We start from the raw sequence: 23,091 nt of genomic DNA on the forward strand, positions 1-23,091 counted from the left end.
CTTACTCAAACTCACATCCTTTGAATCGGTGATGCCATCCAACCATCTCATCCTCTGAAATTCCCTTCTCTTCCCACCTTCAATCTTTCCCAGCATCAGAGTCTTTTCAAATGAGTCAGTTCTTCACATCAGGTGACCAAAGTATTAGAGTTACAGCTTTAGCATCAGTCCTTCCAATGAATATTCAGGACTGATTTCCTTTAGGATGAACTAGTTGGAGTTCCTTGCAGTCCAAGGGACTCTCAAGAGTCTTCAACACCACAGTTCAAAAGCATCAATTCTTCAGCATTCAGCTTTCTTTACAGTCCAACTCTCACATCCATATATGACTATTGGAAAAACCATAACCTTGACTAGATGGACCTTTGTTGGCAAAGTAATGTCTCTGCTTTTTAACATGCTGTCTAGGTTGGTCATAACTTTCCAGCCAAGGAGTAAGCATCTTTTAGTTTCATGGCTGCAGTCACCATGTGCACTGATTTTGGAGCCCAAAAATATAAAATCTGCCACTGTTACCACTGTTTCCCCATCTACTTGCCATGATGTGATAGGACCAGATGCCATGATCTTAGTTTTCTGAATGTTGAGCTTTAAGCCAACTTTTTCACTCTCCTCTTTCACTTTCATCAAGAGGCTTTTTAGTTCCTCTTCCCTTTCTGCCATAAGGGTGGTGTCATCTGCATATCTAAGGTTACTGATATTTCTCCTGGCAATCTTGATTCCAGCTTATGCTTCATCCAGCCCAGCATTTCACATGATGTACTCTGCATATAAGTTAAATAAGCAGGGTGACAATATACAGCCTTGACATACTCCTTTTCCTATTTGGAAACAGTCTGGTGTTCCATGTCCAGTTTTAACCGTTGCTTCCTGACCTGCATACAGATTTCTCAAGAGGCAGGTCAGGTGATCTGGTATTCCCATCTCTTGAAGAATTTTTCAGTTTGTTGTGGTCCACACAGTCAAAGGCTTTGGCATAGTCAATAAATCAAAAGTAGATGTTTTTCTGGAACTCTCTTGCTTTTTCGATGATCCAACAGATATTGGCAATTTGATCTCTGGTTCCTCTGCCTTTTCTAAAATCAGCTTGAACATCTGGAATGTCATGGTTCACGTACTGTTGAAGCCTGGTTTGGAGAATTTTGAGCATTACTTTACTAGCATGTGAGAGGAGTGCAATTGTGGGGGTAGTTTGAGCATTCTTTGGGATTGGAAGAACACCGACCTTTTCCAGCCCTGTGGCCACCACTGAGTTTTCCAAATTTGCTGCCATAATGAGTGCAGCACTTTCACAGCATCATCTTTCAGGATTTGAAATAGCTCAACTGGGATTCTACCACCTCCACTGCTTTGTTCGTAGTGACACTTCCTAAGGCCCACTTGACTTTGCATTCCAGGATGTCTGGCTCTGGGTGAGTGATCATACTATCATGATTATCTGAGTCATGAAGATCTTTTGGTACAGTTCTTCTGTGTATTCTTGCCACCTCTTCTTAATATCTTCTGCTTCTGTTAGGTCCATGCCATATCTGTCCTTTACTGTGCCCATCTCTGCATGAAATCTTCCTTTGGTATCGCCAATTTTCTTGAAGAGATCTCTAGTCTTTCCCATTCTACTGTTTTCCTCTATTTCTTTGCACTGATCACTAAGGAGGGCTTTCTTATCTCGCCTCGCTATTCTTTGGAACTCTGTATTCAGATGGGTGTATCTTTCCTTTTCTCCTTTGCTTTTCGTTTCTCTTCTTTTCTCAGCTATTTCTAAGTCCTCCTCAGACAGCCATTTTGCTTTTTTGCATTTCTTTTTTCTTGGGGGTGGTCTTGATCCCTGTCTCCTGTACAATGTCACAAACCTCATTCCATAGTTCTTCAGGCACTCTATCAGATCTAATCCCTTAAATCTATTTCTCACTTCCACTGTATAATCGTAAGGAATTTGATTTAGGTCAAACCTGAATGGTCTAGTGGTTTTCCCTAGGTTCTTCAATTTAAGTCTGAATTTGGCAATAAGGAGTTCATGATCTGAGCCACAGTCCATATGTACATACTCACTCAATACATCTTTATTAAACATCTACTATGTGTCAAGCACTCTTCTTTGCATATAATTCAAATAGCATATAATAACTATTTTTTCCAGTTTGTAAAAGTAATTTTTCAAAAAACAAGGTTTTCTTTCAATTCAAATTTAAAACAGAAAAATGAAAAAAAATCAACTAAAAATATTATTAATTACATTTTATGAACAAACACAGTTTAGTATATTGAACAGATAATTCCAGGAACATTCTGGAATTAAACACAGCATATTTCAGAATCATAATATCATAATGCTAGCTTTTAGAGTGATGTAGGTAATAAAATCATACTAACTCAAGAAAGCTTTATAACAAAGGTTTGTAGACTCAATTAGGTTTATTCTTCATTCACAATTCAAACAATTATATAGATTTGGTGAATTTTGTCCCAGTAGGTTTTTATAGAGAGTTTCAGTAAAAATGACTACTGAAAGGATACAAAACCATTTAAATACCTAAAAAAGCTATGGTACTGGAGAAGACTCGAGTCCCTTGGACTGCAAGATCAAACCTAAAGGAAACCAACCCTGAATATTCACTGGAAGGACTGATGCTGTAGTTGAAGCTCTTAATACTTTGGCCACCTGATGTGAAGAGTTTACTCTTTAGAAAAGACCCTGATGCTGGGAAAGACTGAAGGCAGGAGGTGAAGGGGATGACACAGAATGATATGGTTGGATGGCATCACCAACTCAATGGATAAAAGTTTGAGCAAATTCCAGAAAATAGTGAAGGACAGGGAAGACTGGTATGCTGCAGTCCATGGGGTCCCAAAGGGTCAGCCACAACTGAGCAACTGAACAAGAACAACAAAAAGTCATTCCAATTAAAACATTTGCTCTTCAAAAGCTATCGCTAAGAAAATGAAAGGGCAAGCCACAGATTGGAAAAATATATTTGCAAAACACCTGATAAAGACTTGTATCTAGAATTTTAAAACTCAATAATAAGAAGCCAAACAAATGAAAACTATTACATAAAGAATGGATAAATAAGAAGGTCCTACTGTATAGCACAGGGAACTATATTCAACATCCTGTGATAAACCAAAATGGAAAAGAATATAAAAATGAAAATATATATATATGTATAACTGAATCACTTTGCTGTACAGCAGAAATTAACACACACTGTAAATCAACTATACTTCAACTAAAAAAAAGAAGCCAAACAATCCAATATAAAAAAGAGCAAAAACTTGCTCAGACTCTTTACAAAAATATTCCAGTGCAATAGGTGCAAGAAAAGGTGCTCAACATCATCAGCCACTAGGAAAATTCAAAATGAAACCACAATAAGATACCACTACATGTCCACTAAAATGGTTAAATTTTTTAAAGTAATATAAATAAAATTTTAAAAAATAACTGGAAATCTCATACACTGCTGGCAAGTACGTAAAATGGCACAGCCAGTTTGGAAAACAGTTTGGTTGTTTCACATAAAGTTAAACAGACACTGATCAAACGTGTGGTGCCCGAGGATAAAAGAACAAGATGAGCGAGAAGGATCTTGGAATGCAGGAACAAAAACCACCAGACTCTTATCGCCCTTCCCGCCATGTTGTAACCATCGTAGAATCTCTGAGTCCTCCTGAGTAGTATGGCCTGTTCCTACTCCCATCCCATATAAGGAAAAGGTATTTGTCTTACTCTTCTCCTGCCCTGTATGTTTTTGTTCTATGTTTAGTAGCTAAGTCGTGCCCGACTCTTTGCGACCCCATGGACTGTAGCCCAACAGGCTTCATCCATCCATGCAATTTCCCAGGCAAGAATACTGGTGTGGGACTTCCCTGATGGCAGTGACGCAGTGGATAAGAATCTGCCTGCCAATGCAGGGAACAAGAGTTCAATCCCTGGTCTGGGAAGATTCCACAAGCCACAGAGCAACTAAGCCCATGGGCCACAACTACTGAGCCTCTGTGCTGCAACTACTGAAGCCCTCACCTAGAGCCTGTGCTCAGCAGCAAGAGAGGCTATGACAGTGAGAAGCCTGTGCGCCACAACGAAGGGTAAACCCACCCCTACCCTGCAACTAGGGAAAGCCCTCGCAAAGCAATGAAGACCCAACAAGGCCAAAAATAAATAAATTAACAATATGTTGATTAAAAAAAAAGAATACTGGCATGGGTTGCCATTTCCTTCTCCAGGGGATCTTCCTAACCCAAGGATTAAACCCATGTCTCCTGCATTGGCAGGTGGATTCTTTACCACTGAGCCACCAGGGAAGCCCCGGTAGAGGGATGTATATATGTAGTTCATCCAATCAGCAAATGACTCAAAAGACCCCTGCCTTACTTCTTGTCCTCCAGCTATACAGACCAAAGAGCCCTGTTTGGGGTCTGCTCTCCCTGACTAGCAGGAAGTGGGCCTACAGTACAGGCAGCGATCCCCCCTCCCCTGCTCTAATAAACTTTACTGTCCTTTCACTCTGCCTCCTCTCTGAAAATTTCCAACCCGCACACATACCATGACATATGACCCAGCAATTTTTCTCCTAAGTATCCACCCAAGAGAAATGAAATCAAATGAACAAAGATCTTTTTGCAAATATTCAGTGTAACTTTGTTCATAGTAGCCCAAAACCAGAAACTCAAATGTCCACCAATGGCTGTATGGATAACAAATCATGTTATATTTAGCAATAAAAAGGAACTGACAGTACATACAAGATGGGTAAGTCTCAAACATATTTTTCTAAGTGAAAAAAGCCAGACATAAAAAACTGCATAATTTAATTTATAAGACATTCTAAGAAAGATAAAAAAGTAAGGACAGAAGAAGATCAGTGATTGCCAGAGGCTAGGGAAAGAATTAACTGTACAAAGGGGCACAGAGGAGCTTTCTGGAGGGAAGTGTTCTATCTATATCTTGCCTGGCTACACTTACACATACATCTGTCTAAACTCACTGAACTGTTCAGTTAAAAGGTGGATTTTACTGCATGTAAATTTTACATCAATAAGTATGACTAAAGAAAAATTGGGGCTTCCCTGGTGGCTCAAACGGTTGCCTGCAATGCAGAAGATGTATGAGATGCGAGTTCAATCCCTGGATTGGAAAGATCCCCTGGAGAAGGGAATGGCAACCCACTCCAGTATTCTTGCCTGGAAAATTCCATGCACAAAGGAGCCTGGCAGGCTACAGTCCATGGGGTCGCAAAATTATCCCAAGTTAAAAGAAAGATACACTTTGCTATCGAGATTCTGTGATTTAAAAAGCTTCTGGATTTTGTTCCTTAAAAAAATAATCTTCCCTTTCTCTGCTGTGGGATACGGAGCAGTCATTATAGCCTGGCGGGAGCGGTAGTATCAGAGCCCAAGTGAACCAAGAAGGTACTCCATGTGGGAAGGAAAGGCCAAAGGAGATGAGTTCAGTCAGAGTCCAAGCACTGCAAGGAGGGTGCCAAAACAGAGGGGCAACCTGGAATAGGGCACTGGGGAGTATGGAATGAGGATGTCTTCCTTCAAATGGAAGCAGCCCAGAGTCGTGTGTCAGACCTAAGTAGGGTAAGAAGTATATCCACAGACACTGGGTAAGATAACATGGGGAGCTAGAGCCAGAGCTGGCTGAATAGGGTGTCCCTGTACTGAGACATCCTGGTAAGGGCTATTAGGTCCTAACAGGGGCAGGATGTTGGGAGAGACAGAATGAAGAATCTGAGCCCGACAGAGAGAGGAAGGCATCCAGGAGGGAGAGGGTGGTAGCAAAGATGAAAGACTGGTGTAATACATGGAGATTGAACAAAGAAGTAAATATAATAAGGATAATGGGAGCCGGATTTCTATCAGAGAAGAATATTACAAATATGAAAAAGGGAAAAACTTGAGTGGACCCAGAAGTGTTGGACTGAAATCGGTGATATTGGTAGGAACTCAGAGTTTTTTAATATATATAAATAAATATAGACATAAACGTGTGTGCACACATGCGTGCTCCGTTGCTCAGTCCTTTCCAAATTCTTTGCAACCCATGGACTGTAGCCCACCAGGCTCCTCTCTCCGTGGGATTTCTCCAGGCAAAAATACTGGAGTGGGTTGCCATTTTCCTCCTCCGTGGAATCTTCCCAACTCAGGGATTGAACCTTTGCTTCCTGTGTCTCCTTGTATTGGCAGGCAGATTCTTTACCACTGAGCCACCTGTGTGTACCCATACATGTATTCCCCAGCTCCGTCCATTAAGAAAGCCTAAAAGCAGTAGCAACACAGCAGCAGTAAACACACAAGCACTGAGATCTTAGCTTCTTAATGTCATCCAGCATTAAAACAATCCAGGTCTCCCTAGAGAAATGGCTGATTCCAGCACTGAGGCAGGGACAGTACAAGATAAGCCCAAAACATCTTCTTATGCCAAAAAGTAAAAAAGAAAAAAAAAAAAAACACTCAAAGTAAAACGCTCACAGTGGGGACATGTCATAAAGACACAGAAGCCAGACTAAATGGGCCCTAGTTAGCCGAATGAGGAAAATTTGAAGAACTAAATAAATAGCAACAATATAACCCAGCCAAAAAAAAGAAAACCATGAATCCATACAGATATAAATGCATAAAGGAATACATTACCTGTTTGATGAGGACCAAGACACATAGTTTCAAAGCAATCCTCACGAAAAACATTAGCTATTTTTTCCTTTTCTTAATTTTGTAATTGGAGGAAAAACACTATCAAATATTAACTTTAGGGAATTCTCTGGTGGTCCAGTGGATAGAATTCCATACATCCACTACAGGGGACACAGGTTGGGGAACTAAGATTCCACAAGCTGCACAAGGGACTTCCCACAAGGTGGGAAGTGGTAAAGAATCCACCAGTCAATGCAGGAGACCCAGGAGACGCGGGTTCAATCCCTGGGCTGGGATGATCCTCTGGAGTAGGAAATAGCAACCCACTCCAGTAATCTTGACTGAGAAATCCCATGGACAGAGGAGCCTGGCAGGCTATCGTACATGGAATAGTAAAGTGTTGGACACAACTGAACATGCATGCACACAATCTTCATTAGGGTAAGGATTATGAAAATCAAGAGAAGATGAGGGAATCATTTCGGATTGAAGAAGTCATGAAGCATATGGCCAAGAATGTACTGAAAGTAAATGAGAACTTAATGAAATTCATCACCATCAAGTATGCAAATAAACTCCTGAAGATCAGTATGATTCCTCAGCTGAGCTCCAAAGCTATCCAAGAGCTTGCCTCACCTCTGATGAGACGACCCTATGGCAAATAAATGCAATATATGATTCTGAATCAGATTCTTTTGCCAGTAAAGAGACGGCATAATCAACAAAACTTGAACCAGTACTGAAACAGGAGGGGAGGGGGCAGGGCATAAACTTTAAAAGAATGACACAGCCTGAGGATGCGACAATTAGATTAGAACCAAACAGGTCCAAGATGGCCAACAAGCTGACTTCCACTACACCTTGAGCTTCAGTATAAGGCTCACTGTAACACATCAGCAAGCTAAGTGACACACCCTCTGGCGCCATGACAGGTTCGAAGCCAGCCACCAAAGACCAAAAAGTGAGCAATGGCCTGATTTCTGGAAACTTCTACCCCTTACCCAAAACAATAATCCTCCTACTCATAAGCCTATGAAATTATCCAGCCCATAAAAACTAACCAAGCCATAATTCAAGGCTGTTGTCTTCGGAGATGGTCCACACTCTGCTTGTGGAGTATGTTGTTCACTCGCTAAGTCGGGTTCGATTCTTTGTAGCCCAATGGACTGCAGCATGCCAGGCTGTCTTCCACTATCTCCCAGAGTTTGCTCAAGTTCATGTCCATTGAGTCTGTGATGCTATCTAACCATCTCATCCTCTGCCACCACACTCTCCTTTTGCTTTCAATCTTTCCCAGCATCAGGGTCTCATCCAATGAACTGCCTCTTCTATCAAGTGACCAAAGTATTGGAGCTTCAGCATCAGTCCTTACAATGAATATTCAGGGTTGGTTGTGGAGTGTGTTTCTCTCTAAATAAATCCACTTATCTATCAATTTGTCTCTCACTGAATTCTTTCTGTGATGACACATCAAGAACCTGAGCTTCATAAGTCCTGAAACCAGGTGTGTGTGATCAGTTAACAGATGGTGGGTTTTCGCTGGGTTCCAGTCTTGCAGGTGGGCTCAAGTCCCAATCTGAGATACACTGTTTCAGTCTGAGAACTACATGAAGTACTATGTCAGTGTAAATTTCCTGATGTTTGATGATTGTACTGTGATCATGCAGGGGAATATCCTTGTTCGTAGAAAATACACAACCTGGGGTCATAGGGAAGGCATCAGGTCAGCACTTCCTAAAGGTTCAGGGAGAAAAAGGTTCTTTGTACCATACTTGCAAGTTTTCTGCAAGTTTTTGATTGTTTCCATTTTTTCTAAGTGAGAAAAAACTCAAAGTCACTAAAAATGAAACAATGTTAAATACAAACTCTGCTTCTCCATATTGTCAGTCTTGGTAAGAAAGAGCTAGCAGACTATGCAAAATTACTAGGAAATAAATAAAACTTTGTGTAGTCAGAAAATATTTAAAATATAGTCCAACCCTTCTCTTGCTAATCTCAATCAGGTCAAGAATAAAGACTAAAGACTTTTAAAAGTCCCCACTAAAGGAAGTTATTAGGAGAGGAACAGTGAAAGGGGCAGTCCACCAAGAGTGGGAAGAACAATGGTATTCTGAAGCTACAAATGACTGTAACCATCAGCAAAACACAATCTCAGCATCTCCTCTGAAAAAGGAAGGGCTGTCTAGCTGAGACCTTAAATTTCTTGTAAATTACCCTGAAGTTACCCTGAAATAGATGTGCTTCCCCAATTCAATTTATCACATTATGCTTAGCTACGCAGTAATACAAAAGGAATACAAAAATAAACGTGCATAAACATTGAATTCTCTTAAATTGTGGAAATCCCTCCATTAAAATATATCTGCCAGATTGTTACCTAAGAGGATAATTCTGCGACGAATGAAAAGGCTAATTAAAACACTCATTAAAGTGAAACAAGATCACCTGCAGCGATGTGCTGACGGTCCTTATTTAAATGATCGTACTCAGACTCCTTTTGAAATGACCGTCAGATTTGTCCTGAAAGAACACGCATTTCCTAGAAATGTTCATAAGTTCAAGGATCATTTGCCCTCTCTCGGTACCATGCGTCCACGGGCGCGGTGACTAGACGGGCCCCCACCAGCTCAGGGGTGAGGTAGCACTGGACTCTCAGCACTTCCTTTCGGAGAGGACAGCCCCCTGCGTCATTCGTTACTCACTCAGGATGCTAGGCAGAAGTTTATCCCCGAGGAACTTAGCACAGTTGGCTCCCGCCCTCCCAGCCCTGAAGCCCTGACCCAAGCCCGCCGGCACCGGGGCGATGCCCGTGGTACCCGGCCCGTTTCAGAGCGAGCGCCACGGCACCCAGACTCGCCCCAGCTGGGCCGCCCGGGGCCCGGAGGACGAGGCCGCCTCCTCCTCCTCCTCCCTCGCCCCTCGTGCTGGCCCCTCACGCCCACCGCGAGGCTCAGCCGGGCCATCAAGGCCCAACGCCGAGTGCCAGCTCCACCGGGGCCGGGACCGGCCCTTCCCGCCTCCCGGCCGCGATGCCCAGCCCAGAGGAGCCCACTGGACGGCAGCCGGGGGGCGGGGGCAGAGAGGCCCGGGGGCGGCGCCCGACCCACACCCTTACCTGGCTTCTCGTGGTCGTAGCCGACTACGATGAAGTAGTCGGCCAGCCTGGCCATGGCCTCCGCCGCCGCGCCCGAGAAGCAGGTGCCCGTCGCCGCCCTCGCCGCCGCCGCCCACCGGGCCCGGGAGGGCTCAGCATTTTCCCTGCAGCAGCAGTAGCCGCAGCGGCGGCCCTTCAGCCATGTTTGACAACCGAGGCTCGCTCTGCGCCTGCGCCGCTCTTAGCGCCCGCTGCTTCCCCGCCCCCACCCGCGCTGGCTCATTCACCCAAGCCCCGGCGGAGAGCCCACCCCCACCCTCCCCGGGCCGCTCGGACAGCCGATCTTGGGAGTAGGCAGCCTAGTGTATTCCTACTGCGCGTTGTCACAGCAGCCTCTCGGGGTGCTTCACTTTGAGGCCTGGCTGCCCCTCCGCGGCCCACCTCCCGCTCCCCTGTTTCTCCTAAAGCAGGCTGTCCTTCCTTCCGTCCTCTCCACTCTTTCTTTCTGGGTCTGGGAAGAAGAGACAGGGATAGATGAGGGGGTCTCCTGGAAAGTTTGCTGCTTCCCCTCCCCACCCCCACCTTCAACGGCCCCTCCACCCGGTCACCCGCCTTCCCAAGACAAGATTCTCCCGCCCTCGACTGGAAGCCTGGAATTTGCACCGCCAGGGCTTTTGCTGCACGTTTCCTGTTTATGTTGTGCAGATGGGAATTTTAGGAACATGCCACCAAACAGGCGGAGGAGGGAGAGGCTTTTGCGCAATCCTCAGAGGCGCCTCCTGCTTTAGTGCTGGGTGGGCTGGGGGCGGTTGGCCTGGGCTTCCCCCAGAGCGCCTGGGGAGGCTGAATTCCTCCAAAGAATGCGGCATCCCCGGGATCCTCCTGAACTGGCCCGCAACAACCGAGTCCGAGGGAGAAGGTTTGTCTCTCCCCAAAGAGTTCTTCCCGCCTAGGTTTTCGCCCCCTGCAGCGGTCCCAGGGCTCCTGCCGCAGGAGCAGGTGGTGAATTCCAACTTCCCTGTTCAAACAATGCAATTAAAATGAATTCGTATGTATCATCATCCAATCGAGGAATTATCTAGGTCACTTGTTACTGCACCTCTTATTGTTTGGAATTTGGCAAGTGAGAAACCCAGGTGAGCATGCTTTGCCCTCTGTAGTATCTCATGAAGTTTTGGTAGCAGGATATGTTACAAGGGAAGTTTGGGAAATCTTCATAGTTTGCAAATGATCATCATCCTAGGTGCTTATCACTACTCATTATTAATTGAGGGTTTAACCTTTACCATTTACTCTTAGCAAAGGGTCTTTTAAGTGCTTAACTATTATGTTTGATGTTGGAGAAGGAAATGGCAACCCACTCCAGTGTTCTTGCCTGGAGAATCCCAGGGACGGGGGAGCCTGGTGGGCTGCCGTCTCTGGGGTCGCAGAGAGTTGGACACGACTGGGGCGACTTAGCAGCAGCAGTAGTATGTTTGATGAGTGAATATACAAATTCCCCCAGCCACCAGCAGGAAGCTGCAATGGCTAGAACTCTGAATTGAGAGTTCAGAGATTTGGTGTCTCAGCTACTGAAAGTTTACTCTCATTGATCATTTCCTCTTTCTGTGTGTGTGGCACTTTTTTCACCTACAGATTGAGAGGGTTGGGCTGCACTAGAACTGAAACTCCAGGGAAGGAATACTTGAACTCAGGGAGTTCATTTGCAAATTGCTTATGGTCAAACTGAATCAACCTAGTTGCAGATGTGGAGGAAAGATAGCAGATAGGTCTTGAAAATAATTAAACTAAAAAAGCTTTAGTCACACCTCAAGTAAGAATCTTCTCTATAACTTCCCTGAGAGCTCATCTAACTTGATCACTTTCAGTAAAGCTTAATTTAACTTCCTTGGGAGGCTGCCTATTCCACTGTTTAACAACACTAGTGTTGGAAAGTTCTTCCGTGTTATGCCAGAGTTGTCCTGTAACTTCCCCCAGTTTTGCTCTATGGAAATACCCAGAAGAAAAATCTATCTTTGTATATTTTTCTCATTTTTTAATTTTCTTTTTTTAAGCAGCTTTCTCATTTTTAAGCAGCTATCATATTCCTTCCCCATTTTACTTTTTTTTTTAATGGTGAAATTCACATATCATAAAAGAAACCATTCTAAAGTGTGCAGTTCGGTGGTATTTAGTACATTCATAATGTTGTGCAACTACCCCCTCTATCTAGTTCTAAAATACTTTCACCACCCAAAAGAAAACCCTGCACCCATAAAGCAGTCACTCCCATTTTCCCCTCCCCCAGTTTCTGATAACTATCAGCTTGCTTTCTGTCTCTATGGATTTATCTAGTATGGATATTTGATATAAATACAATCATACAATATATGACCTTTCATATCTGGGTTTTTTCATTTAGTATAATGCTTTCCAGGTTTGTTCATGCTATAGCATGTATCAGTACTTAATTCTTTTTCATGGTTGAATAACATTCCATTGTATGTATATACTATACAAAGTCAATTTTATCTAATTTTTCTTTTGTCTCCTGTGCTTTGGTGTCATATCTAAGAATACATTGCCAAATCCAAGATCACTCCTTGGAAGTGAAGATTTACTCCTATGTTTTCTTCTAAGACTTTCATAGTTTACTCTTGTTTTAGTCCATTGATTCATTTTGAGTTGATTTTTACATATGATAAGAGGTAGGGGTCCCACTGTACTTTTTAAATTTTTTTTTTTAATTTCATTCACAAGTGTTTGTTCAAATTAGTCTTATTGCGTAAGTCCCCTATATACAAACCTTGAAGTTGCAAACTTTCAAAGATGAGAATGTCCATGCCAATCCCTGTATGTCCTGCTATTGTACTGTACTATTCAAGGTACTGTAAGATTAAAAATGTTTTGTTTTGTTTTGTTTTTCTGTACATATTTGTGTAAAAAGTATTATAAGCCTATTATAGTACAGTACTATATAGCTGATTGTGTTAGTTGAGTACCTAGGCTAACTTTGTTGGTCTTAAAGCGCAAATTGGACTTATGAACGCACTCTCAGGATGGAACTCATTGGTATGGGAGGGGGGACTTACTGTATTATTTTTTAATCAAAACTTGGCTATTTTCAAGCCTCAAATCAAATGTTTGCTTTTAGACATATTTCATCTGTTGAATCATATGTAGGCTGCCAGCCCATTTGCAAATGGATATTTAGTAGCACAGGGATTTTGAGATACTCCAGGTATATGTATATAAAGACACCATGTATTTGTATACACATGTGAACATATTTAGCATACACTGGAACTGTATTTTGCTTCTCAGCCAACAGCTGCCAGTCTGCTGAAACTGATAAGCCCTGACAAGGCAGCCTGATTACTGAGGTTGGCTGAAGGCCAGACCATCCCCTGAGATAACCACCATCACCTCTCACCAAAAAGGGACTAAAGCAAACCCAGATTTGTTTTACTGAAGTGGGGCAGGAGTGGGAGGGAGGAAGACTATGCTTTATAAGACAAAAGGAGCTGATTACTAGTAAGCAAGAACAATCAGCCTGCTCTTCCTACGTTCAGCTGTTGTAGAGTAAGTGGTTGATCTATACAGTGATTTCAAGTGCTTCCTGTGGTTAGCCACTAAAGTTCAGAGAGGCAATATGACAGTTCGATTTGACCAAGCAGGGCTGGGGCCTGTTCAAATGGTCTCTACCAACCAATAACAAAGGAGACTAAGCAGCTGTGGTAGATTCCCTGCTCCATTGCCACATCTCCATCCACTCAATTGCCCAAACAAGAAACAATGATTGCTATGCTTGCCACCTGCCTCTCTCATAACCCTATATTCATCACTCAGTCCTACTGATCCTGCCCCCCAAATATGTATGCTTCTCTCCCCACTCACTGCCACCCCACTCATCAGCCACTATCACCTTCCACCTTGACTATTGCAATAGTTTCCCAACTGCTTTCCCTGCTTCACTGGCAGTCCCAGACTTTCCTAGTAGGTAAAACATCAGGACGGGAAGTAGATTATGAACACTTGTCATCAAATTAAATCTGTATAGGAAACGTACTATTTCTACCTTGAGTGTGTATGTTTAGGGTGCAGGAAGGAGACTTCAGAGGTGGCTAACAGAAATTATCGTGCAGTTGCTTTCATGTGTGTAATTATATGAATAATTGAATCTTGACACATAAAGTACCTCTGACATTTAGCAGTATAAATAGGTGCTGTGAGATTGCAGGCTGCTTTAACTTAGATTGCATGTCTATTTGGTGAGTGGGACTGGCTGTGGAATGTGCAGAGACCAAAGCAAAATGAAAATGTAGGAGTCTCTCTGTTCAAAAATTATTAAGAATTTCAAAGCAGAAACAAGCAGAACATGAAATCAAGTGTGAGTCCCTATGTGACTGAACAGGATGCACATCCATGAAGACAGCTCTGTTGGTGACATTTAGGACTGAGTACGTGTGTGCGTGTTGAGATTATGTGGGGACTAGGCCCTCGCCAGGCTCTCCAGGGCGCCACCACTGCATGCTCCCCCTCTCTTCCTCTCTAATCCAGTCATCACACTCGATTGCCACAGTGACCTTTTAAATAAATGTATATATAAACTGAAAACTTTCACTTTTCACTTTCATGCATTGGAGAAGGAAATGGCAACCCACTTCAGTGTACTTGGCTGGAGAATCCCAGGGACTGGGAAGCCTGGTGGGAGGCCGTCTACGGGGTCACACAGAGTCAGACATGACTGAAGTGACTTAGCAGCAGCAGATCATATCTCTCCCATCTTCAGACCTGTTAATAGCTTCCCAAATCACTCTGAATAAAATGCAAAATCTTCATTATATTCCAAAGGGCCCTATTTACTCTAACTTTGATAACCTCCTTAATCTCATGTCATGCCTCTCTTCTCCCTCACACAGTGAATTTCAATCTCCTTTTGTCTCCCCTAACGTCCCAAGTTCTTTCTCACCTCTAAGCATTTGTGCATACTATTTCCTCCATTTGGAACATTCAGATCAGATCAGTCGCTCAGTCGTGTCCGACTCTTTGCAACCCCATGAATTGCAGCACGCCAGGCCTTCCTGTCCACCACCAACTCCCGGAGTTCACTGAGACCCATGTCCATCGAGTCAGTAATGCCATCCAGCCATCTCATCCTCTGTCGTCCCCTTCTCCTCTTGCCCCCAATCCCTCCCAGCATCCGAGTCTTTTCCAATGAGTCAACTCTTCGCATGAGGTGGCCAAAGTACTGGAGTTTCAGCTTTAGCATCATTCCTTCCAAAGAAATCCCAGGGCTGATCTCCTTTAGAATGGACCGGTTGGATCTCCTTGCAGTCCAAGGGACTCTCAAGAGTCTTCTCCAACACCACAGTTCAAAAGCATCAATTCTTTAGCATTCAGCCTTCTTCACAGTCCAACTCTCACATCCATACATGACCACAGGAAAAACCATAGCCTTGACAAGACGGATCTTTGTTGGCAAAGTAATGTCTCTGCTTTTGAATATGCTATCTAGGTTGGTCATAACTTTCCTTCCAAGGAGTAAGCGTCTTTTCATTTCATGGCTGCAATCACCATGTGTACTGATTTTGGAGCCCAGAAAAATAAAGTCTGACACTGTTTCCACTGTTTCCCCATCTATTTCCCATAAAGTGATGGGACCAGATGCCATGATCTTCATTTTCTGAATGTTGAGCTTTAAGCCAACTTTTTCACTCTCCACTTTCACCTTTATCAAGAGGCTTTTTAGTTCCTCTTCACTTTCTGCCATAAGGGTGGTGTCATCTGCATATCTGAGGTTATTGATATTTCTCCCAGCAATCTTGATTCCAGCTTGTGTTTCTTCCAGTCCAGCCTTTCTCATGATGTACTCTTCATGTAAGTTAAATAAGCAGGGTGACAATATACAACCTTGACAATATATAGCCTTTTCCTATTTGGAACCAGTCTGTTGTTCCATGTCCAGTTCTAACTGTTGCTTCCTGACCTGCATACAAATTTCTCAAGAGGCAGATCAGGTGGTCTGGTATTCCCATCTCTTTCAGAATTTTCCACAGTTTATTGTGATCCACACAGTCAAAGGCTTTGGCATAGTCAATGAAGCAGAACTAGATGTTTTTCTGGAACTCTCTTGCTTTTTCCATGATCCAGCAGACATTGGCAATTTGATCTCTGGTTCCTCTGCCTTTTCTAAAACCAGCTTGAACATCTGTAAGTTCACGGTTCACGTATTGCTGAAGCCTGGCTTGGAGAATTTTGAGCATTACTTTACTAGCGTGTGAGATGACTGCAATTGTGTGGTAGTTTGAGCATTCTTTGGCATTGCCTTTCTTTGGGATTGGAATGAAAACTGACCTTTTCCAGTCCTGTGGCCACTGCTGAGTTTTCCAAATTTGCTGGCATATTGAGTGCAGTGCTTTCACAGCATCATCTTTCAGGATTTGGAATAGCTCAACTGGAATTATATCACCTCCACTAGCTTTGTTCGTATTGATGCTTTCTAAGGCCCACTTGACTTCACATTCCAGGATGTCTGGCTCTAGGTCAGTGATCACACCATCGTGATTATCTGGGTCGTGAAGATCTTTTGTACAGTTCTTCTGTGTATTCTTGCCATCTCTTCTTAATATCTTCTGCTTCTGTTAGGTCCATACCATTTCTGTCCTTTATTGAGCCCATCTTTGCATGAAATGTTCCTTTGGTATCTCTCATTTTCTTGAAGAGATCTCTAGTCTTTTCCCATTCTGTTGTTTTCCTCTATTTCTTTGCATTGATCGCTGAAGAAGGCTTTCTTATCTCTTCTTGCTATTCTTTGGAACTCTGCATTAAGATGTTTATATCTTTCCTTTTCTCCTTTGCTTTTCGCTTCTCTTCTTTTCACAGCTATTTGTAAGGCCTCCCCAGACAGCCATTTTGCTTTTTTGCATTTCTTTTCCATGGGATGGTCTTGATCCCTTTCTCCTGTACAATGTCACCAACCTCATTCCATAGTTCATCAGGCACTCTATCTATCAGATCTAGGCCCTTAAATCTGTTTCTCACTTCCACTGTATAATCATAAGGGATTTGATTTGGGTCATACCTGAATGGTCTGGTGGTTTTCCCTACTTTCTTCAATTTAGGTCTGAATTTGGCAATAAGGAGTTCATGGTCTGAGCCACAGTCAGCTCCTGGTCTTGTTTTTGCTGACTGTATAGAGCTTCTCCATCTTTGGCTGCAAAGAATATAATCAATCTGATTTCGGTGTTGACCATCTGGTGATGTCCATATATAGAGTCTTCTCTTGTGTTGTTGGAAGAGGGTGTTTGTTAGGTCTCCCTAATCTTGCTTTTCCTTCAGAACACTTCAGTTTTAGTTCAGTCGCTCAGTTGTGTCTGACTCTTTGCGACCTCATGGACTGCAGTATGCCAGGCCTCCCTATCCATCACCGACTCCCGGAGTTTACTCAAACTCATGTCCATTGAGTCAGTGATGCCATCCAACCATCCCCTTCTCCTATCTTCAATCTTTCCCAGCATCAGGGTCTTTTCAAATGAGTCAGTTCTTTGCATCAGGTGGCCAAAGGATTGAAGTTTCAGCTTCAGCATCAGTCCTTCCAATGAATATTCAGGACTGATTTCCTTTAGGATGGACTGGTTGGCTCTCCTTGCAGCCCAAGGGACTCTCAAAAGTCTTCTCCAATACCACAGTTTAAAAGCATCAATTCTTCTGCGCTCAGCTTTCTTTATAGTCCAACTCTCACAGCTATACATGACTACTGGAAAAACCATAGCTTTGACTAGACGGACCTTTGTTGGCAAAGTAATGTCTCTGCTTTTTAATATGCTGTCTAGGTTGGTCATAACTTTCCTTCCAAGGAGCAAGTGTTTTTTTAATTTAATGGCTGCAGTCATCATCTGCAGTGATTTTGGAGCTCCCCCCACAAAAAAAAATAAAGTCTGTCACTGTTTCCATTGTTTCCCCATTTATTCGCCATGAAGTGATGGGGCCAAATGCCATGATCTTAGTTTTCTGAATGTTGAGTTTTAAGCCAACTTTTTCACTCTTCTCTTTCATGTTCATCAAGAGGATCTTTAGTTCTTTGCTTTTTGCCATAAGGGTGGTGTCATCTGCATATCTGATATTATTGCTATTTCTCCCAACAATCTTGATTCCAACACTTACCAAGTTTGTAATCAGGTACTTATTATTCCTATGAGGATTTGCTTATATTTGCCTACCCTACATGCTATAAGCTCACTGTGAGCAAGAATGATACTTGCATTAATGATTATTGTATGCCTAGCATTTAGCACAGAGAAAGGCATGTAATACACGCTCAGTAAATGTTGAAGGAACAAATGACTTTCAAATCATGTAGGCTCATACATTAGAATTGCCTCATTCTGCCAGTTTTAATCTGATAGTACAGTATCCCCAGCTGGAGGCAGGTGGCATGATGGTGGTTCCCTCTCATTAACACCATTCTCATTGGCTAAGTTCAGTTCAGTCGCTCAGTCATGTCCAACTCTTTTGCAACCCCATGAATCACAGCATGCCAGGCCTTCCTGTCCATCACCAACTCCCGGAGTTCACTCAGACTCATGTCCATCCAGTCAGTGATGCCATCCAGCCATCTCATCCTCTGTCGTCCCTTTCTCCTTCTGCCCCCAATCCCTCCCAGCATCAGAGTCTTTTCCAATGAGTCAACTCTTCGCATGAGGTGGCCAAAGTACTGGAGTTTCAGTTTTAGCATCATTCGGGAAAGACTAGAGATCTGTTCAAGAAAATTAGAGATACCAAGGGAACATTTCATGCAAAGATGGGCTCAATAAAGGACAGAAATGGTATGGACCTAACAGAAACAGAAGATATTAAGAAGAGGTGGCAAGAATACACAGAAGAACTGTACAAAAGATCTTCACGACCCAGATAATCACGATGGTGTAATCACTCATCTAGAGCCAGACATCCTAGAATGTAAAGTCAAGTGGGCCTTAGAAAGCATCACTACGAACAAAGCTAGTGGAGGTGATATAATTCCAGTTGAGCTATTCCAAATCCTGAAAGATGATGCTGTGAAAGTGCTGCACTCAATATGCCAGCAAATTTGGAAAACTCAGCAGTGGCCACAGGACTGGAAAAGGTCAGTTTTCATTCATTGGCTAAGGATGACCCCAAATGATCTAATCATCTCTATTATACTGCATTTTTTAATGTCATTCATTGTGCTACCAGTAGTAAATTTTTCTTAAAGTCATTTCACCTCATTCTGTTCTAGATGTTAGTATAAGAAGTTTTTATACGTTAACCATCTTCTCTGTGTTCTCCTTTATCTGTCCTACAGCAACTTATATTCTTTAAGCTTCAGGGAGGTTTGTCTTCTGGCTTTATCAGATACAAGGACTGATTATTTCTGTCCATATGTTTTGTGCAAGAGCACAAAAATGAGGCAGCAAAAGCATTTATTTTCTTTTTGCTGATGTCCTGGAAAATTCTATGCCCTACAAATAGAGAGGTTAACTGCCCTCATCTACCACTCCAAGACAGAAATTAATGCAGTAGAAACAGTACTTTTTATTGCATCAGCATTGGTCCACCTCCTGAAACCATATGTTTATTTTATACTTAAATTGGTTTGTGTACATGTGCATTTTTCTGGAAAGGATCTATATCTTATTAGCTCCTTAGAGAAGTCAGAGATTTAAAAAAAAAACAAAACACAAAACCAAGTACCCTGAGCTTTGTATCCTGCTTTACTTTTTCTCCTGACTAAATTTGAGAAGCTGATTGGCTCCTTTCTCTAAACCACTTGGTGTTTTGACTCCCAGATGCTTCTTGAAAGTTGTTTTCAAATGGAATTGGTAAACAAGCCTCAGCAGAGGCATTTTGAACCATATGAATAATAAATGCATTATAAACATTCCTGTTTGAAAAAAGAGGCATCAGAGATAAATATGCAATACACTTAGCTACTCAAGTTTAGTTATTCTTATTAATATTATTAATACTATTTATTGTTTCTCATTTCTTTTCTTCATGACCTGAGTGTGGTCACACTGGCTTTAGGGACTGCGTCCACAGTGTTAACTGAGAAGCCACCACCAAAATTTTTTTAAAACTCCAAACATTACTAAGAATAAGGCTTGGATTTAGGGCCTAAAAATAATTCAGTTGGAATGTGAAGTTGAGACACCATTATACAACAAGGCTTCTGGCATGTTTGTATATCTGTATATATGATGTCAGCATACATATAATTATTACAATGCTTTGGGGGTTTATTTACAACATGACCTTTTAAAAAATTCTTGGACACAAAAAGAAGTGGATCTTCATTAACCAGATTGTTCTTCTGTTTCTCTCACTTGTTTTGCCAGTGAGATTTTAAAGATGTTTCTTCCTGCACTTCCTTCCTTCCTTCCTTGCACTCTGTGTGACTCTACAATCACTGCAACTTGAATGGATGAAAGTCCACAAACCGGCAAAATCAGAACTCCTAGGTTGTTTCTTTCCAAATCCGATATTTAACCGTAAATGCATTCTAGTGATCGTCCCCTCCTTCAACTGTAAGTAAACGAACCCCAGGTTCCAAGGGGGAAAAAAATAGATGCCAACATTTGGCAAAGTTTATAGCTATGTTTCAACTTATACTCCACGGCACTTTGGGAAAACCCTATGGCCCTCGTCTCCGACCCACGTAAACACACACTTTCGAAGATACGGGTGTTCTAGCAAAATCCCGAGCCGCCAAGCCAGGACTCTACTTAAAGAAAGATTTGACGGAGTTCTCAAGCTTCAGACTTCTAAGTGCCAGAGCTACAAGGCGCACCTGGGCTGATAAGGAGCGTGCCCAGGCTCTCAGGTGGGAATTCCTGGCACCGCCCCTACGCCGCTGGCTTAGACACTGGAGCTCGGTGGAATCTCCACTTCTGGGTCGGGTTTGCTTGTTGAAGCCTCTAGTAGCTCAAAACTAAGTCTGCACCAAGAGCAGGCTTCGCGGTCTTTCAGCGGGAGTGAGAGCTCAGCGCCCTCCACCCTCATTCCTTCCCCCATCCCCTCCACCCTCCCTTTCTCCTGGAATCAGGGCTCTCCTAAAGGACACAGCGGGGAGGCCACGAGGTGCAGCTAAAGAGTCCTCTGCAGACCAAACCCCCCAGGGCTGGAGGGATCTGGAAGGAACGAGTCCAGACCACGGGACCTTCCCTGGCTGTGGGCCGGCGCCCAGCTGTCCTTGACCTCCCCAGCAGTCGGAGGCGCGCGCCGGGGAAATGAAAGTAAAAACCTGTCTTGGCACGGACCCAGCTGGAAGCTGGCGACGAGTAGGTCGCATCCGAAGACAAGAGTGACAGACAGCGGGTCCTAGACAGGGTCGCTGCGAAAAGTCAGACTCTCAGCGGACAAACTGAAAGAAAGCAATGAGAAATGGGAGACGAGCGAGAAAAACAGAATACTTGGGACTGGGGCGGCTCCTGGAAACAGAGCAGGCGTTCAGTAATAACCTGCAGTCTGCGGTGCGGGCCGACCAGCCGCCAAACCTCATCTACTGCGGCGACTGCCCGGAGGCCAGACACGCGGCCCGAATCTTCCGACCCTCAGCGTGTCCAGCCCAAGTCCGAGCCCAAGCCAGGGATCTGTCCCCTACCCGAAGCTGGAACTCAGGTCCGCTCAGGTGACTCCCTCGGGGAAGAGCCCTCAGAATAAATAGCCTCGAGGCGACCATTCCTTCCCCAAGTGCAGTGTCCACCGGTCATTCCTGGGAGTGAAAAGGCGGCTGAGGCAGCAGTGCTCGGCCCAGGCCAGGCAAGCTCCGTGCGCGCCCCAGCGCCAGCCGTCTGTGCACTGGGTCTCAGAACTAGAGTGGCAGGGCAGGTAGGGAGCTTAGGGATCCCCTGAGGGCAAGCTAGATGGGGAAGCTAGAAGGTGGGGGCGTAACTTGCCCAAGTTCATACAGAGAATCGCTGTCGGGTGAGGACTGGAAACTGGTCCACAGAGTTCTAGTGGTCCCTCACCCTCCTCCTGTCAGTCTAGACCCTCAGCTTCAGGACCGGTATCCAGGGTAGTGGGTGACAGAACTACAGAAGCTCTCCTGCAAGAAGGGGGGGAGTCCCGCGGGGCTAAGTTCCCTCCCCAGTTTGACCTCCAGAATTTAAGTAAGAAAGTGAAGTCAAGAAGCAGTGATGGAAGAGCATAAACGGGTGACAAATGTGTTTGGGGGTGATTCATCATGAACAGGCATAAATCCTTGGGCGGGGGCTAGGACTCTCCTCTCCCCCTTGAGGAGATGATGGCCCCAGCCTAGAAAAATATCCATGCCGCGCCCCACTCCAGTCTGCCATGCATGCTTCCTGGCCGAGCTGTTAACCACCTTTGGTGTGACTTTGAGCAAATGCTTACCCCTCTGGACTTTAGTTTTCTCATTTCACCAAGTAGAAAATTGATGTTACCTTCCTTGTCTAACTCAAGGGTAGGTGTGAGGATCAAAGGAGATCGGGATGTGGCCATGATTTGTAAAGTGTAAAGCGATTAACATACGTGAAGCATTAGTGTGCTCCTTGGCAGTAAATCCTCACGTTTACAAGGGGTGAATGAAGGCTCCAAGGGCAGTCAGGCAAACTCTCAGGTTGTAACCTTATAAGGCATAATTTGATTACAAGGGGGGAAAAAACGAAACTGTATTCTTCGTCCTAATTTTGGTTATTCCTATATTTCCAAACAGGCATGCAAATTCTGAAACTTCAGGTGACTCCCCACTCTAACTCCCAATTCTCAAATTAGCCTTTCGGAGCCTTGCCCCTATTGCGAAATCTTACCAGTCCATCCCCAGAACCCAGAGTCTCGGCCGCTCGGGGTGGCGGTGGGGAGGGGGCGCTGGCGAGCCCCCTCCTCTCAGTAGTGCTCTGTGCCCTGCCCGTGAGGCTCCGTGGGAGTCTGGGGTCGCGGCCAGGTCAGGCACCAAGCCGGCATGGGGTGCTGTCCACTCGAGGCCACAGCTCCCGAGGTCTGGGGTTCGGGTCATCCACGTGGTACCCTGCGCTGGCTCTTGCAGTTCTGTGCCAGACCTTACACTCTGGGCTGCATGGGTCCTAGGTAAGGAAGGACCCCAAGAGGTTGTACCGGCTCTGCTTCGTCTCGGCTTAAGGTCTGAACGCTGTGCCCAGAGAATCAGTACCAGGGCAGTTCCTGCATCAGTCTCCTGGTGCTCATCTCTAAAACTTTCTAGGCATGAGGGATACCCCTCTCCCCAACCTGCAAACCCCACACTCACGGACAAGCAATGCGCGCGCCCGACTATAGAGCGCGCGCCCAAGGGAAGGGAGGGAGGGAGTGCAGGCCGCCTAGGCCCCGCCCCCTGCGCTCTTATAAAGCAGAGGAACGCGAGCCGGCCACTCAGTGGTTTC

The 23,091-nt window shown here is 44.2% G+C and overlaps 1 protein-coding gene across 2 annotated transcripts in view; it reads right to left on the minus strand.

Annotated features, from left to right (window-relative positions):
* The window catches only part of SBF2 (SET binding factor 2), a 509,682-nt gene extending 499,705 nt beyond the window's left edge, over nt 1–9,977 (minus strand). Inside the window, exon 1 of one of the 2 annotated variants that reach the window (XM_025265781.3) lies at nt 9,752–9,977. In XM_025265781.3, coding sequence (XP_025121566.1) covers nt 9,752–9,806 — 55 coding nt within the window. In that variant the 5' untranslated portion in view covers nt 9,807–9,977. The remainder of the gene's footprint in view (nt 1–9,751) is intronic. The other variant, XM_025265782.3, reaches the window with a different exon arrangement.
* Between the last annotated feature and the right edge of the window lie 13,114 nt (nt 9,978–23,091).

The sequence above is a fragment of the Bubalus bubalis genome, chromosome 16, assembly GCF_019923935.1.
Source record: "Bubalus bubalis isolate 160015118507 breed Murrah chromosome 16, NDDB_SH_1, whole genome shotgun sequence".
NCBI lineage: Eukaryota > Metazoa > Chordata > Mammalia > Artiodactyla > Bovidae > Bubalus > Bubalus bubalis.